The 17,958-nt window shown below is 42.5% G+C and overlaps 1 protein-coding gene across 1 annotated transcript in view; it reads right to left on the bottom strand.

Moving 5' to 3' along the window:
* Positions 1-15,720, bottom strand: part of LOC130381008 (uncharacterized) — a 32,304-nt gene extending 16,584 nt beyond the window's left edge. Inside the window, exons 1-11 of the mRNA XM_056588428.1 lie at positions 15,607-15,720; positions 12,834-12,967; positions 11,660-11,943; positions 10,556-10,619; positions 9,848-9,960; positions 9,504-9,567; positions 7,593-9,236; positions 1,904-2,238; positions 1,208-1,340; positions 312-592; positions 64-130 (exon numbers count right to left, since the gene is read on the bottom strand). Coding sequence (XP_056444403.1) covers positions 64-130; positions 312-592; positions 1,208-1,340; positions 1,904-2,238; positions 7,593-9,236; positions 9,504-9,567; positions 9,848-9,960; positions 10,556-10,619; positions 11,660-11,943; positions 12,834-12,967; positions 15,607-15,626 — 3,139 coding nt within the window. The 5' untranslated portion in view covers positions 15,627-15,720. The remainder of the gene's footprint in view (positions 1-63; positions 131-311; positions 593-1,207; positions 1,341-1,903; positions 2,239-7,592; positions 9,237-9,503; positions 9,568-9,847; positions 9,961-10,555; positions 10,620-11,659; positions 11,944-12,833; positions 12,968-15,606) is intronic.
* Between the last annotated feature and the right edge of the window lie 2,238 nt (positions 15,721-17,958).

Here is a 17,958-nt window from a genome sequence, read left to right as displayed (position 1 = left end):
ATCGAGTACATTCTCAGCTGATCCAGGTTGTTTGCTTACATAGATGCAATGTGTATTACTAACCTACAGCGGGCAAGCCTCCACCAATATCCTCTTCAACCTTGATTGAAATGGTGTCTGGGGTCTGCTGCTTTCCACATAAAGAAGGAAACACACACAAGACATATTCTTTCATTTGCACAGAAAAATGAATCCCTACTTGAGAGTGAGACACATTGAATCATAAAGGTGTTATAATCTAAGGGTGTGTGCTGGACTTGTAACAGAGGAAGCCTCTCTTTTGGATGGTGAATGAGAAGATGATTTCCAACCTTTACCCTCAGCTCCTTGCGGCGGACCAGCCGCTCGCCGCGCTCCAGGCTCTTGGCCACGCTGTGGTCCGCAGACAGCGAGTTCAGGTCCTCAACTTCTGACGCCATGAAGAGGGTGTCATGGCCGTCCATCGCCAGAGGGCCCTCCCCTTTTCCGTAGACGCTCAGAATCTTCAGCTCCCCGCTGTGATTGGACATGTGGGAGGAGCCAGGGGCGTCCACACCCAGACTCTCCGAGGTGGCGTTGCGCTGAGTGCCACGGTCTCCAAAGGCATCGCAGTCTTTTGCAGAGGGAGAAAAAAAGAGAATAAAGAGTAATTGTTTTGATACATTATTTGCATAAAAGGAGGAAGTGTATTTGTACACGTGAAAGGAACTATTTGAATGTATGTGTATTTAACATTGACCCAGAGGGTTTAAAATGTTTCCTGCAGACACAGATTCACACTTTTGGGGAGTGATGTCTCCTCCAGCACCCTCCTCCCTAGACTCAAAGCTCAAGCGGTTGGAGGAAACTCCAACTGGACGGTGGAGGAAACTCAACAAACTATTTTTGTGTTTATTGTGTTCATTGGAGGAAACTCAACGAACACAACAACAAGTGACAACGTGTCCTTCCCTGTAAGCTGATCAGCTAACATATATATATCGTGAATTCATTGATGTTTGAGAATGATAAACCAGCTCATGTGGCATCTGTCTTGAAACCCTTCTGGGCTCTTGACTGATTTAATCTTTGAAATGTGACTTAAGTTTTATCAGGGCGCTGGTCATGATGCTTTTCCAAAGAGGACCAGGCCTTTTAGCGCAGGTAGAATCTAGCATCAGCCTAGAATCTGTGCTTTCTAGAATCTACTACATCAAAAGTATATGTACTCAAGTTTGAAAGTACATACCTTCACTTTTAAAATGGGGCTGCAAAGTGTTTAAGGATAGCTGTGTGCCTACAGTATGTGTTTCCAGGTGGTCTGTCTGGCAGGCAACATCCCTTGAGAGAAGCTGCTGAATGTAAGCCCTTGATGAGCTGGCCTGTGTAGAGACAACAAGGTCAAATCAGTACTCAATTTATTACTTTGTATATATTCCAGGTGCAAGTTGTAAGAAGATATAAGATAAGAATGTTAAGTGAATTGCATTAGCCTAATACTTAAAATTTGATCTATAAAATGGTCAAATTATATTACATAATTTATTTGTTTACATATTTTATGTATCTTAAAAGCTAATCTCAAATCTGCTTATAACCGTTTGATTGGAATTAGGTGATCCCCCAGGTTTTCAAAGGTGCACACACTCATTCAGAACGGTGATCCAAATAACAACACTCGCGTTACTCTCTCTGTGTGTGTGTGTGTGTGTGTGTGTGTGTGTGTGTGTGTGTGTGTGTGTGTGTGTGTGTGTGTGTGTGTGTGTGTGTGTGTGTGTGTGTGTGTGTGTGTGTGTGTGTGTGTGTGTGTCTGATGCCATCTACCTTTACATCAGCAACAGTAACTGGGCTGTGCTGTACAGCCATTGCTTCAGCAACATTATAATGCTAACAAGGTAACCATATACAGTAAAGCAACACAATGATATGGCGTTAGTTAACTTACTTTTTCGAGGTTTGTAGCTGAGCCGTGGAGAGTTGGTACTGATCCAGACTTGATCTTCAGACATTGAGCAAGTCCAGCTCTGTATTGGTCCAAGTTGAGGAAGCAGTCGTCAGAGAAATGTTTGGCGCAGACTGGTGCATTTCCAGGGACAATAAAATTAACCCACTGGTTCGTCAGAGGCTCGGATGAAGGAACTAAAAATAGAGTTTTGTGTTCATTTGAGCATCCAAACACTGAGCAACTGCTATGCTTCGCACGTTTGCAAGTCCATGGTTTGCAAGCCATGATGCCTTCTTCTTCTTCTTCTGAGTTTATTGGCGACTTGCAAAACGATATGGAGCATTACCGGCACCTACGGTTTGGTTTAGAGATGCTTATTCTTCTTCTTCTTTTTCTTGTTCTTGTTCTTGTTCTTCTACTTTTGAGTTTATTTGCGAATTGCAAAACGATATGGAGCATTACCGCCACCTACTGTTTGGTTTAGAGATGCTTCTTCTTCTTTTTCTTGTTCTTCTTCTTCTACTTTTGAGTTTATTTGCGAATTGCAAAACGATATGGAGCATTACCGCCACCTACTGTTTGGTTTGGAGATGCTGCTTCTTCTTCTGCTTCTGAGTTTATTGCCGCCTTGCAAAACTATATGGAGCATTACCGCCACCTACTGTTTGGTTTGGAGATTCTTCTTCTTCTTCTTCTTCTTCTTCTTCTTCTTCTTCTTCTTCTTCTTCTTCTTCTTCTTCTTCTTCTTCTTCTTCTTCTTCTTCTTCTTCCTCAACCTAATTTCTTTAAGATTCAATATCAGTTCCCTTCTCTAAGCATCAAATTTTTGACAATTATCAAGCATAACATGTTCTAAAGTTTCTTCTTCATTACAATATTCACATCCTCCCGGATTGTGTTTTCCTATTTTAAATAATGTACTGTTTAATCTTGTATGACCGTAAGACCAAAGCGTAACCTGGATATTATTGTTTCCTCTTTCCGGGTTCTCCCCGTGCTTCTCATCACGCATACTTTTCTTTCAATTCTGTGTAACCACCTTCCTTTTCTCTCTTCTTCCCACTGCTTTTGCCACCTTTCTTCCAATTTATACTTGATTGTAGATTTCATTTCCGTTTTATTATTCATTTTTGTTGCTTCCTTTGCACATTTGTCAGCTACTTAATTTCCTTTCATTCCTATATGCGCCGGTATATTATACTTAGTCCCATCATTTGAATTGTATGTAGGCCTACCGTAATGTTTGCTGCATTTCAATGAAAACATCTGGTCTTCCCTCTGATTTGTTATCCTTCAAGCTGATTAATGAAGAACTGGATTCAGAGCATATTACATATCAAAGGTCTCACCTCCTCAACCCATTGTAATGCTAACAATTTTTCTGTCATCCCTCCTGTATACACCAACAGTCCATCACTGATTCGTTTGGAAATTTTAATGCTGAACTCTGGAACCGACTTTGTTAGCTGAGTTCTTTGAAGCATCTGTATAAATCCGATCCCAACTATAATAGTTACTATCTATATATGTCTTTATTACTTGTGGGTGTAAAATAAATTCCTTATCTTTGTTCTTTTTGTCAAGCAATGTGAGATCACCAATAGGATCAGAAAGTATCCATGGATGTATTACTGAGAGTGGTACCTTTGGACAAATATTTATTTCATTAACTTCAAGTTATCTTGCTTTCTGCTCAATTATTTATCTGAAACTTTTTGTTTCACTTCTCTCCTTTTCCCAACATTGTTTCAGTATATCTTGTGTTGGATGATCTTCATTATGACCTTTTAAATTAACCCAGTAGTTTACAGATAGCTGTGTTTTCCTTAATTCCAGTGGCATTTCTACCATTTCCACTCGTAATGCTGATGTTGGGGTCGTTCAAATAGCACATGAGAATAGTCTCAAAGCCTGATTTTGAATATTATCTAACCTTTTCAGAGATGTGTTTGCTGCAGATCCAAACTCTATGCAACCAGAATCTAATACTGATCTGGTTAATCCTACATTTAGTGATGTTCTCTCTAATTTCTGAATGTGTAAATTCCATGTAATTCTTTCATCAAACCGCAAACCCAGAAATTTGAGTTGTTGTACTCTATCCAATACTTGATCACATAATCGAAGTTTTAAATTACCAACAATTATTTTCCTTGCAAAGAACATTGGCATTGTTTTATCTATGGAAAATTTAAATCCCCACTTAAACGACCATTGTTCTATTTTAATAATAGCCTCTTGTAGTTTCTTCACAATAAATTCCAAATTCCTACCCTTCTGGTTTTGAGCATCGATGGAGGTTATACGTTATTAATTATGAAGAACAAAAGCAAATAAACAAAATCATATAAATAGAAAACAACAGATAATAAAACAAACCCTAAATTAATAAATGAAAAAAAAAAAAAAGATTATAGTAACATGTATAGCAACATATAATAACATGTTTCCATGCTGGTGGTCTGAGTGTGGAACAGGAGAGTACACCCTCCAAGGTCAAGCTTATCTGACCCAATGCTTTAACATTTCCCAACACTCTCCAAATTGTATGCTTCACATTGCAGTAAAACATGCTCCACTGTCTATCCTCCATTACATTTAGGACAGATCCCTGTTTCACGTTTGCCTATGATGTTCATGGTTAAGACATGTGTGCCCTATGCGTAGTCTTGTGATGATAACCTCACATCTTCTGTTCCTGTAGCCATGTCTCCTTGTTACCACCTGCCTCTGAATTCTATGCAGGAACCGACCCTTATTTTCCCTATCCCATTGTTCTTGCCACACCTTGTTGATTTCTGATTTAATTATTGTTTTTGAGCCATGATGTCTGTCAAGGCGATAACTTTTGGTGTGTTCAAGACACCTCTACGAATTCTATTTTTTGAGTAGGAAATTTCCTTTCCTAACGAGATGACCCGGAAGTACTTGGAGGAAAGGTGGGTCGAATTCTAAAAATGCTTAGGAAAGGAGCGTAGATATAATATAGAACACTGTAAGTGGCGCATATTACAAGCAATGGTTGATTGTGACTGACGTGTATAAAGGGTGACAAGGCAGAGACGTAAAAGAGGCTTTGTTATTCCCAAGGCAAAAGATACATGATTGTTTCGTGTTGACCAGAGAGACCTTGATCACAATAACTTTTACAACTGAGTATAGGTTTGAAAAGAACAGACAATAAAAGAAGAGAATAGATGTAAGATGGACAAGATTAAATAAAGAGTAGATTCTAACCAAACTATACTAAATCTAAGAGGGGATCCTAATTGAGCCTTTCCCGATGAAGGGTAGGCAGCGCTGAGGGGGGGGGAGAGAGAGAGAGAGAGAAAGAAAAGAAACCTAACTAAGGCTAAAGCGGATTCCTTCTCAAACCAGACCAACACTTTCCGACTGGGTCGGGGAAGGGGTTTCTCCGAGGACCAATAAAGACTAAACTAATGCTAAAGTGGATACCTTCTCAAACCACCCACACTTTCCGACTGGTTCGGGGAAGGGGTTTCTCCGTGGACCAATGCTAAAATAGAAAGGAGTCTGAACCGAGCGCGGCGGTATCAGAGTCCTTAAGATGAAAACTATTGCTATGTAGGCCACAGTTTTTTAGAGCAGAAAAGCAGAGGAGAGCAGATCACACGACACCACACCAGTTGGTATCATCCGAAGAACACCCAAGCACTCGCTGAGGCACCTCCTTGCAGATCTCTCTGCTTAACTCTTTTGGTAACAAAAGCTTTTTTGTTATATGTTTCCAAGTACTTTCCCTTATTTTGCCCGAGGGGCAACACAAGAAGCTTGAAATCATGCAAATGTTTATCACATGCCGAGTGTTCCCATATCATGGGGTCTAAAGGGACACACGTTCTTTGTATTCCTCTAATGTTTCTCCACGAGGAGATATGTTTAAGCATTCAATTTACTACATAAAAAGGGTATATAAAGTAAACCGTTGGCTCTATGATAAGACATTTTAAGGCACACAATTTACCACATAAGAATATATAAAGTAAACAATTTACTTTATCATAAGATATATAAGGCACACAAGAAGATATAAAGTAATCAATTCACTTTATCATAAGATATATAAGGCACACAAGAAGATATAAAGTAATCAATTCACTTTATCATAAGATATATAAGGCACACAAGAAGATATAAAGTAATCAATTCACTTTATCATAAGATATATAAGGCACGCATATATATGTACGGTGACCTTGTTGACAACATGGTGTCACAGCATGATTCTGGAGTGATTCTGGAACGACTAGGTGCATCAATATAGTGAGTCCTATCGGGGCACACGTCAACACACACACACACACCAAAATAATTAGCAAACAGAAAAAGAGACCCGACACTAACCCAACCTCTGTATATGACCATACGACATAAGGAACGATTAATCATGGTAGGTTTGTTATCCTACCAAGAGTATTAAAGAAACACTTGACACTACACTGTGTCTTGTGTTTCAACTCATTGTAGTAATTTGGAGCTGATTGGACAATTCAGCCAATAAATCAAATAGGCTACCTCCCTCAGCAGCATTCGTGCATTGCGCAACATAACTACATGCAGAGAGAAGTGATAATTTGTTAATTAGCAGAGAGCCGTAAAAGCACTTTCTACCGATTTCAGTGGAGGAATTTGACTCCTCAATCACGCAATGTTATACTTAAAAGGAACAAGTAAGTTACATATTAATTAAGTCTTTCGGTATGTAGTATTTAAAAAGAAAAATTATACAACGGTCACAAAGTGCATTTGCAATAGACCTTGAGAATCGGGTAAAACACTATAGGACATTGATCATGATATGCCTCAATATCAGAATAACAACCATGGGTCAAATAGCAATGGCTAGTGGAATGAAAGTGAAAGCAGCGTAAGCTTGTCCAGGCCCTGCACGTCAGGATGTAGGCTATGAATCAGAATACATTTTTAGCTAGTGGGCATCCCAGAAACCTATCCTACATTTTCTTGGGGAGGACCCCCGTCCATTACTGCACCCCACCCACGAATTGGATCACCAGCCACCGTTGCAAACAGAGAGTGAAGGGGGACCAATGCTAGGAATCTTCTGACTTTGTCCCGTTAGAATAATGCTGCATTCTAGAGGAAGGACCGGCTTAAACTGAGCATCACTGAGAACTTGACATTTAACCAGGGACCTTTTAAAATGGATCATCTTCAACACTTATCGCCTATTATGATACAATCCATCCAAAGGCCAATCCAAAGACTTCTTTGTTGTGTAGATTCCTTTAACTGTCTTGCAGCCATGTCCACTTCACCCAAATTGTGAATTGCAATTTAACTTGGTCTCTCCTCTGGCCAATCCTAAACTCCACGAAGGCCCCTCCCCCTGACCTTTGTTTCCTTTGTATTTACCCACGATGTGAACGTTTCCTATAAGAATCATGTACACCCATCGTCTCATTGACTGTATGCTTTGTAACTTTGCTGCCTGTATCTTCCCCTGATCAAGCTCTACATTAAATCAAATATTTTGCTGTCAGAAGTGTCCTAGAAATAAGTTATTCAACACAAACATAAATTAATAAAAACAGCAAGCAAATCAAAAGTAGAAAGAAGAAAGCGTTTAATCGTGATGAAAAGAAAAACAAAAAGTAGTAATTTAAAGAACCAATACCAGACAGAGGTCTCAATCAAAGCGTCCCGTTACCCCGTGTCAAAGTGTGCTTGAGCATGTGCGCACGCAAATTGCTTGGGTCGCTGTAGCTGGCGTTGCACTGCAGACACACGCAGGGCTTTTCCCCAGAGTGAGTCCTCAGGTGGATCTTCAGGTCGCATTTCCGTAGGAAGCGCTTCGTGCATTGGTCACACCTGTAGGGCTTCTCCCCGGAGTGACTCATCATGTGTGTCTTCAGGGTGCCTCTCTGAATGAAGCGCTTTGTGCATTGGTCACACTTGTAGGGCTTCTCGCCAGAGTGAGTCATCATGTGTGTCTTCAGGGGGCCTCTCCGACTGAAGCGCTTCGTGCATTGGTCACACCTGTAGGGCTTCTCCCCAGAGTGAGTTATCATGTGTGTCTTCAGGTTGCCTCTCTGACTGAAGCGCTTTGTGCATTGGTCACACTTGTAGGGCTTCTCCCCGGAGTGAGTCCTCATGTGGCGCTTCAGGTGGTCTTTCTGACTGAAGCGCATCGTGCATTGGTCACACTTATAGGGCTTCTCCACGGAGTGAGTCCTCATGTGGCGCTTCAGGTGGTCTTTCTGACTGAAGCGCATCGTGCCTTGGTCACACTTATAGGGCTTCTCCACGGAGTGAGTCCTCATGTGGCGCTTCAGGTGGTTTTTCTGACTGAAGCGCATCGTGCATTGGTCACACCTGTATGGCTTCTCGCCGGAGTGAGTCCTCAGGTGGATCTTCAGGACGCATTTCATACTGAAGCTCTTCGTGCATTGGTCACACTTGTAGGGCTTCTCCCCAGAGTGAGTCCTCATGTGGATATTCAGGGTGCCTTTCAGACTGAAGCCCTTCGTGCATTGGTCACACTTGTAGGGCTTCTCCCCAGAGTGAGTCCTCAGGTGGATCTCCAGGTCGCATTTCCGTTGGAAGCGCTTCGTGCATTGGTCACACCTGTAGGGCTTCTCCCCGGAGTGAGTCCTCATGTGTTTCTTCAGGATGCATTTCCGACCGAAGCGCTTCGTGCATTGGTCACACTTGTAGGGCTTCTCTCCGGAGTGAGTCCTCATGTGGACCTTCAGGGTGGAGCGCTGACTGAAGCGCTTCGTGCATTGGTCACACTTGTAGGGCTTCTCCCCGGTGTGAGTCCTCATGTGGATTTTCAGGTGGCATTTCCGAGTGAAGCGCTTCCTGCATTGGTCACACTTGTAGGGCTTCCTGTCCGTGTGGGTCCTCATGTGGCTCTTCAGGGCGGAGCTCTGACTGAAGCGCTTTGTGCATTGGTCACACCTGTGGGGCTTCTCCCCGGAGTGAGTCCTCATGTGGACGATCATATTGGCATCGTTGGGAACAACCTTTCCACACAAGACACCGGGCCGGCCCTTGCGGCCGCCCTGATGCCCAGTCAGCTCCTCAAGGCGGACGAGCCGCACGCTGCAGTTCAGGCTCTTTGCCACGCTGTGGTCTGCGGACAGCAAGCTCAAGGCCTCCAGTTCTGACGCGGCAAAGAGGGTGTCATGGCCGTTCACCGCCAGTGGGCCCTCCCCTTGTCCGTAGACACTCAGGATGCGCAGCTCCCCGCTGTGACTTGACATGTGGGAGGAGCCAGGGGCGTCCACACGCAGACTCTCCGAGGTGGCGCCACGCTGCGTGCTGCAGTCTCTGATGTCATTGTCGTCTTCTTCAGAGAGGAAAACAGAAAGAGAGAAAGTAATGTTTTTAATTAATCATTTCACAAAAGGTATACAGCATGTACTTTGTACACACTTGTATATTGCAAGAATTATATTTTGAATTTCTTTCTAACTTCTATTTGTTGATTATGCATTTTCCTTGTCGCCCCTTTGGATGGTCAAGGGTTAAAGGCTCCTACTGAGAAGGCAGATTCGAGTACGTGCACAGTTTATCAAGATTGTTTTCTTGCATAGATGCAATGTGTATTACTAACCTACGGCGGGCATGCCTCCACCAATATCCTCTTCAACCTTGATTGAAATGGTGTCTGGGGTTTGCTGCTTTCCACATAAAAAAGGAAACACACACAAGACATATTCTTTCATTTTCACAGAATAGATGTCAATCCCCACTACCGACAGATTAGGCGTTTTTACATTGCCAAGTTGGTTCGGTCGAGGCTTGGCACACCCTGCAATTTCAATGTCTTGCCTGCGTTGTTTTTTTTTTGATTCAAGACCCTCGCATGCAAGAATGAGTTCACATCCGAGTGTAGGCTAAAACGCGTTTAACTATTAACAAGTGCAAAAATGCCAACATATTCTTTATTCTGCTAACCACCAGTTCCTCGCTGTGACAGGACATGTGGGAGGAGCCAGGGGCGTCCACACCCAGAATCTCCGAGGCGGCGCCGTGCTGCGTGCTACGGTCTCCAAAGGCATCGCAGTCTTCTGCAGAGGGAGAAAAAAAAGACAGTCATTGTTTTGATACACTGTTTGCATAGAAGGAGGAAGTGTGTATTTGTACACATGAAATAAACTATTTAAATGTACCATTGACAGAGGGTTTAAAATGTGTACTGCAGACAAAGATTCAGAGTTTTGGAGAGGGATGTCTCCTCCAGCACCCTCCCCCCTAGACTCAAAGCTCAAGTGGGGGCCAGGTGGAGGACACTGAACGAACACCAGCGCAAAATGATCTGAGCACAACATGACATGAGAGACAAGCGCAATTATTCTATTTTGACAATAACAAGCGACAACGTGTCCTTCCCTGTATGCTGATCAGCTAACATTTATACATTTTTAATTCATTGATGTTTGAGAATGATAAACCAGCTTATGGGGAATCTGTCTTGAAGCCCTTCTGGGCCCTTTACTGATACCATCTTTGAAATGCTACTCCCAAATTTGACTCGTGTTTTAACAGGACGATGGTCATGATGCTGTTCCAAAGAGGACCAGGCTTTTCAGCGCAGTTAGAATCGAGTACATTCTCAGTTGATCCAGGTTGTTTGCTTGCATGGATGCAATGTGTATTACTAACCTACAGCGGGCATGCCTCGACCAATATCCTCTTCAACCTTGATTGAAATGGTGTCTGGGGTCTGCTGCTTTCCACACAAAGAAGGAAACACACTCAAGACACATCCTTTCATTTGCACAGAACAGTCCATCCGCACTAAGGACACATTATGCATTATTACACTGCCAAGCCGGTTCGTCCGCTGCTTTGCACGCCCTGCAAATTCATTGTCTTGCCTGTGTACAACAGAGGGGGTAAAATCCCCCTTCATCACGGGGCCAGCTTTCTTGGTTCACTGGAGATGGCGGGGCTATGCACGGAGAGTACACGTCTTATCAATAAATTGCATACTCCGAATGTCTTTTTTCTTTCGATTCACTCATTCTAGCATGCAAGAATAAGTTGACATCTGAGTGTAGACTAAAACGCGATTCACTATTTACAAGCGCAAAATCAACAACATATTCTTTATTTGGCTGACCACTTTGCTGACCAAGCATCGTAAGGAAAGTTCTTCTGGTACTTTCTCGTAGATCGTACCATATTTCCCCGTCTTGGTTAAATGCGACTGCATCACCTTCTCTCCCATGATGGTCAGCAGCTTGCATATATCAGTATCCCTCCAGTTATAACTACTCAAGTTGAAATCGCTGCGTTGTCTCTGTTGTAGAGACAATGCAGCAACACCTCTACCCAAGTCCCTTCCCTGGAACCGCAAAGCTGTCTAATCATATTTATATCTAAATGAAAAGCGCCAATATGTGTGGGGTCTGAGAGGGTAAATTTGGGTGCGAAATCAAGCCGGTAAATTACCACGGAGAGTGTAAACGTGCGGACCATGCAAGGAAAAAGGTGGGCATAAGACGGGCATATTTGGCAGCGTTTACTGAATCATAAAGGGGTGTGCTTTCTATGGGTGTGTGCAGCTCTTCAGGGCGGACCAGCCGCTCGCCGCGCTCCAGGCTCTTGGCCGCGCTGTTGTCCGCAGACAGCGAGTTCAGGGCCTTCACTTCTGACGCGGTGAAGAGGGTGTCATGGCCGTCCACCGCCAGAGGGCCCTCCCCTTTACCGTAGACGCTGAGGAAGCCTCTCATTTGGATGCTGAATAAGAAGATGATTTCCAACCTGCACGCTCGGCTCTTCAGGGCGGACCAGCCGCTCGCCGCGCTCCAGGCTCTTGGCCGCGCTGTGGTCCGCAGACAGCGAGTTCAGGGCCTCCACGTCAGACGCGGTGAAGAGGGTGTCATGGCCGTCCACCGCCAGAGGGCCCTCCCCTTTACCGTAGACGCTCAGGATCTTCAGCTTCCTGCTGTGACTGGACATGTGGGAGGAGCCAGGGGCGTCCACACCCAGATTCTCCGAGGTGGCGCCGCGCTGCGTGCTGCAGTCTCCAAAGGCATCGTTGTCTTCTGCAGAGGGAGAAAAAAAAAGACAGAAAGTAATTGTTTCGTTACACTGTTTGCATAAAAGGAGGAACTGTGTATTTGTACATTTGTAGCTATTTAATAGTATGTGCATCTACCATTGACAAAGAGGGTTTAAAATGTGTACTGCAGACAAAGATTCACAGTTTTGGAGAGGGACGTCTCCTCCAACACCCTCCCCCCTAGCCTCAAAGCTCAAGTGGGGGCCAGGTGGAGGACACTCAACGAACACCAGCGCCAAGTGATCTGAGCACAACATGACATGCGAGACAAGCGCAATAATTATATTTTGACACTAAAAAGCAGCAACGTGTCCTTCCCTCTAAACTGATCAGCTAACAATCATGCATTATGAATTCATTGATGTTTGAGAATGATAAACCAGCTCATGTGGCATCTGTCTTGAAACCCTTCTGGGCTCATCATCATCATCATTTTTTCCCGCTGGGCGCATATCTGGCCTTGGGGCGCTACTGCTGGAGAGTTGGAAGTCTCTGTTCCAGCAGCAGCTGTCGTAGACAGAGAGGATGTCTGTCTTCGACATCACGACATCAGTCAGGGTTAGGTACCTTGTCAAGGACACCTCGACACTCAGCTAGGAGAAGCCGGGGATCGAACCAGCAACCTCCAGGTTACCAGCCAACCCGCTCTACCTCCTGAGCTACTGCCGCCCCTGCTGCCGCTCTTGACTGATTCCATCTTTGAAATGCAACTCCCAAGTTTGACTCGTGTTTTAGCAGGGCGCTGGTCCTGATGCTTTTCCAAAGAGGAGCAGGCTTTTTAGCGCAGGAAGAATCTAGCATCAGCCTAGAATCTATGCTGCCTAGAATCTACATAATCAAACAAAAAAAATACTCAATGAGTAATGTACACACCTTGACTTTTAAAATGGGGCTTCATATACTTTAAGGATAGCTTTCTGCCTACAAATATGCGTTTCCAGGTTTTCGGTCTGGCAGGCAACATCCCTTGAGAGAAGCTGCTGAATGTAAGCACTTGATGAGCTGGCCTGCGTAGAAACAACAAAGAAAAATCAGTACATTTATTTTTTACCTTGTATGTATTCCAGGTGCAAGTTGTAAGAAGATATAAGAGAAGCATGTTTAGTGAATTAAATAATACTTAAAATGAGCTCTATGAAATGATATTACATCCTTGATTTGTTTACATATTTTATAGTTCATCTCAACAACTCAATACCATGACATCAAGCTCTGCAGAAATCGGCTAATAACCCTTTGATTTGAATCAAGTGTGAAGGGGAAAACATGCCTATAATAGTGCGTTCCAGGACCTACACTTTTTTGCCCGTAAATAACCAGCTATAACTGGGAGTACAAGAGGGTAGAAGGGTGCCATATGTATTTAGGATGAGTTTAACAGGTCGATCATCTCCTCATCAGTAAAACGCTAGAACTACTGCGGTCCAGTGGCCGGTAGAATACAGTTGTATTCGTTTGTTAGCGGGTAAAAGTCAGCCGCATGATCGATATTCGCTGGATATTTGGTTTTCATTTACCCCGCAATCGGCTTCATCAACACAATTGCACTTCATTACGGCTGTAGTATGTTGAGGACAGCATAGGATACCGTATCAACAAAAATCACAGCGACATGTTGCTCCTATCGATATCTGTGCGAGAAATGCTCTTAAATCAACGTCCTGCCTGCTATCTGTTTTAGGGACCGTCTACAAATTACACCCCACAGACGTTATGGAATTGTTTCAGGAAAGAAATCACCACAAATCACTTGAAACATATTTTCTCATTCTGATTGCTGTAGTACTTGCCAATGGTGGGCTTTTACTTACTACGGGTCATTATTTGTTGATATTTTGCATAATAGTGAAACAGGATGAAATTAATAGCTAAAATATTCACCAAAAATCTATAAAACTATTTTTTCTCATTTTGATTGCTGTAGTACTTGCCAATGGTGGGCTTTTACCTACTACGGGTCATTATTTGTTCACATCTTGCATAATAGTGAAACACAATGCAATTAATAGTTTAAAATATTCACCAAAAATCAATAAAACTACATTTTCTGATTCTGATTGCTGTGGTACTTGCCAAATGTGGGGTTTTACTTACTACGGGTCGTTATTTGTTCATATTTTGCATAATAGTGAAACAAGATGCAAGTAATAGTTTAAAATATTCACCAAAAATCAATAAAACTACATTTTCTCATTCTGATTGCTGTCGTACTTGCCAATGGTGGGCTTTTACTTACTACGGGTCATTATTTGTTGACATTTAGTTGAAATTATACCATAATGTTACAAGAAATACGGTCACTGGCAGCTACATCAAAGCATAAGAAAATGTATTTTTATTCATCAATGGGCTTTGTTTTTGTTTAAGAGATAGCCTACAGCCATATTTACTAATCTGTTATTAAAAAATGTCTTGTTAACAATGCCTTTTGTGTGTTTTTCATAATTACTCCCATCCTATTTCACAAAAAGGTCACCCATAATAAGTAGCAGCATACCATTAGCAACAAGCCTAGTAAACAGAATGGGAAAGTTTCCTTTTGTTGAATATTTCAAACCATTAATTACATCCTCATTCGCTATAATGCAAAATGTCAACAAATAATGACCCGTAGTAGGTAAAAGCCCACCATTGGCAAGTATTACAGCAATCAGAATGAGAAAATGTAGTTTTATTCATTTTTGGTGAATATTTTAAACTATCAATTGCATCCTGTTTCACTATTATGTAAAATATGAACAAATAATGACCCGTAGTGAGTAAAAGCCCACCATTGGCAAGTACTACAGCAATCAGAATGAGAAAATGTATTTATATTGATTTTTGGTGAATATTTCAAACTATTAATTGCATCCTCATTCGCTTAAATGCAAAATGTCAACCAATAATGACCTGTAGTAAATAAAAGCCCCCCATTGGCAAGTACTACAGCAATCAGAATGAGAATATGTGTTTTTATTTATTATTGGTGATTTCTTTCCTGAAACAATTCCATGGTAACGTCTATGTCACCAGTCCGTGGGGTGTAGGCTAATTTGTGGACGGTCCCTAAAACAGATTGCAGCCGGACCGTAGATTACAGCGCTGTTCTTGCACAGATATCGATCATAGCAACAACTAATTTCGGTGTGATTCTTTGTCAATACGCTGTCCTATACTTTCCTCAACATACTACACCCGTAATATAGTGCAATTGTGTTGATAAAGCCGGATGAATCCGATTGCAAAACTGAATATCCGCCGAATATCCAACCTGCTGTTAACTTTTACCCTCTTTCGTTTGTTGTATGGTGAGCAGACATTGTTAAACATTGCATTCCCTTGGTATCCAAGCAGTAGAGATAAGTGCCTGTAGCCCCTTTGTTGAATTGTGCCCATTCTCGTGTGATGCCCCTTGCTTTCTGAGGTGCACACTCGAGTTACAGTGCGTGTATTATAGGAATGAATGGGCGGCAATGTTTTAGTCCGCTGTCCTTTCTTGAATAGGTCCATTGTATTTACACACATAACTGATGCTATCTACCGTAACATTAGCGACAGTAACTTGGCCGTTAGCTGTAGCGCTAATGCTAAAGCAACATTATAATGCTAACAAGGTAACCATATCCAGTAAAGCAGCACAATGATATGGCGTTAGTTAACTTACTTTTTCGAGGTTTTGTACATCCAAACACTGAGCAACTGCGATGCTTCGCTCGTTTGCAAGCCACGGTGTCTCTCAATGAAAGAACTATGTGTACACGTTCGTAACTCATTTTCTCATGGGCGGTCGGGACAAATAATCTGGGCGGGCAAAATAAGAGAAAGGGGAGGTAACCTTTCCCCGTAATTTCCTTTTTATTTATAGGACATGGTTAAAAATAATTCAAACCAAAATAACGAGAATTAAAAAAATCCTACGCAGTAAATTATACAGTTCAAATTATACCGTTTTTTTTAAATTATGATGATGATGTTCAGCTCGTATGTTAAAAGAAATCAAAGCTTTTGGACCAAACAATAACAAAATTGTTTGGTCCAAAAGCTTGGTTTCGGTTGAAAGATTAACCGAAACAATTAAACAAGACATGAAAAACAGAAATCCACTGCTCCAACTCATAACAATTCATTATTTTTTTCTGAAGGTTCTTTTTAGTTTTGATATAGTGGTACATTTTAAGCCTTTTGCATTCGTTCAAAGTTTCCCCCTGGCTTAGGAACTTTCCACACACACACACACACACACACACACACACACACACACACACACACACACACACACACACACACACACACACACACACACACACACACACACACACACACACACACACACACACACACACACACAAATAATTAGTAAAAAGAAAAAGAAGAGACCCGACACAAACCCAACCCTCGTACATGACCATACGACATAAGGAACGATTAACCATGGTAGGTTTGTTATCCTACCAAGAGTATTAAAGAAACACTTGCCACTAAACTGTGTCTTGTGTTTAAAGTCATTGTAGTACCGTAATTTGGAGCTGATTGGACAATTCAGCCAATGAATCAAATAGGCTACCTCCCTCAGCAGCTTTCGTGCATTGCGCAACATAGCTACATGCAGAGAGAAGTGACAGATAATTAACTACTAGAGAGTTGTAAAGGCACTTTCTACCCATTTCAGTGGAGGAATTGGAATCCTCATGCAATGTTATACTTAAAAGGAACAAGTAAATTACATATTAATTAAGTCATTTGGCATGTAGCATATAAAAAAAAAATGATACAACGGTCCCAAACTGCATTTGAAATTGACCTTGAGACTCCGGTAAAACACTATGGGACATTGATCATGATATGTCTCAATATCAGAATAACAACCATGGGTCAAATACCAATGGCTAGTGGACTGAAAGTGAAAGCAGTGTAAGCTTGTCCAGGCCCTGCAAGTCAGGATGTAGGCTATGAATCAGAATACATTTTTAGCTAGTGGGCATCCCAGAAACCAATTCTATATTTTCTTGGGGAGGACCCCCGTCCATTACTGCACCCCACCCACGAATTGGATCACCAGCCGCCGCTGCAAACAGGGAGTGAAGGGGGACCAATGCTAGGAATCTTCTGACTTTGTCCCGTTAGAATAATGCTGCCTTCAAGAGGGAGGACTGGCCTGGACTGAGAATCACTGATATCTAGACATTTAACCAGGGACCTTTTAAAATGGATCATCTTCAACCATTATCGCCTATTATGATACAATCCATCCAAGGTAGTTAGCATTAAGCACACAGAATGGAAAGGTACGTGGAATGAACACAATCACACACACTTCAGACGCGAAGTGTGTGCAAGGCTGTGGGGTTCAATCGCAGTCTATTTCACAAGTGAACTTTGCAGGCTTTTTGTAATAAAGATAACGGTAATGACAATGTTGTGGCAATGTCAAGCATAACTTTAATATACAAATTATATGAACCCTGTTTGAATAATTTGACAATATCAATGAATTTCTATGCATTCTCCATGGAACTAGAGATACCTCCCGCCCTCTCTAATTGAAAGGTGATATCTATCAAACTTATTATCAAACTTGGTGCCCACAGTGGCAAATGCAATCTATCTAAACACCTTTCAATTAGAGAGGGCGGGAGGTATCTCGGAGAGTCTGCGTGTGGGCGCCCCTGGCTCCTCCCACATGTCAAGTCACAGCAGAGAGCTGCGCATCCTGAGCGTTTACGGACAGGATGCGCCTCCTCCATGCTCCATCCTCCGCTGTGACTTGACATGTGGGAGGAGCCAGGGGCGCCCACACGCAGACTCTCCGAGATACCTCCCGCCCTCTCTAATTGAAAGGTGTTTAGATAGATTGCATTTGCCACTGTGGGCACCAAGTTTGATACTAAGTTTGATAGTGGCCATGTCCACTTCACCCAAATAGTGAATTGCAATTTAACTTGGTCTCTCCTCTGGCCAATCCTAAACTCCACGAAGGCCCCTCCCCCTGCCCTTTGTTTCCTTGTATTTACCCACG

This window comes from Gadus chalcogrammus, chromosome 4, assembly GCF_026213295.1.
Source record: "Gadus chalcogrammus isolate NIFS_2021 chromosome 4, NIFS_Gcha_1.0, whole genome shotgun sequence".
In the NCBI taxonomy this organism is placed as follows: domain Eukaryota; kingdom Metazoa; phylum Chordata; class Actinopteri; order Gadiformes; family Gadidae; genus Gadus; species Gadus chalcogrammus.
The sequence above is the reverse complement of the archived record's forward strand: the minus strand, read 5'-3'. Positions and strand labels throughout refer to the sequence as shown.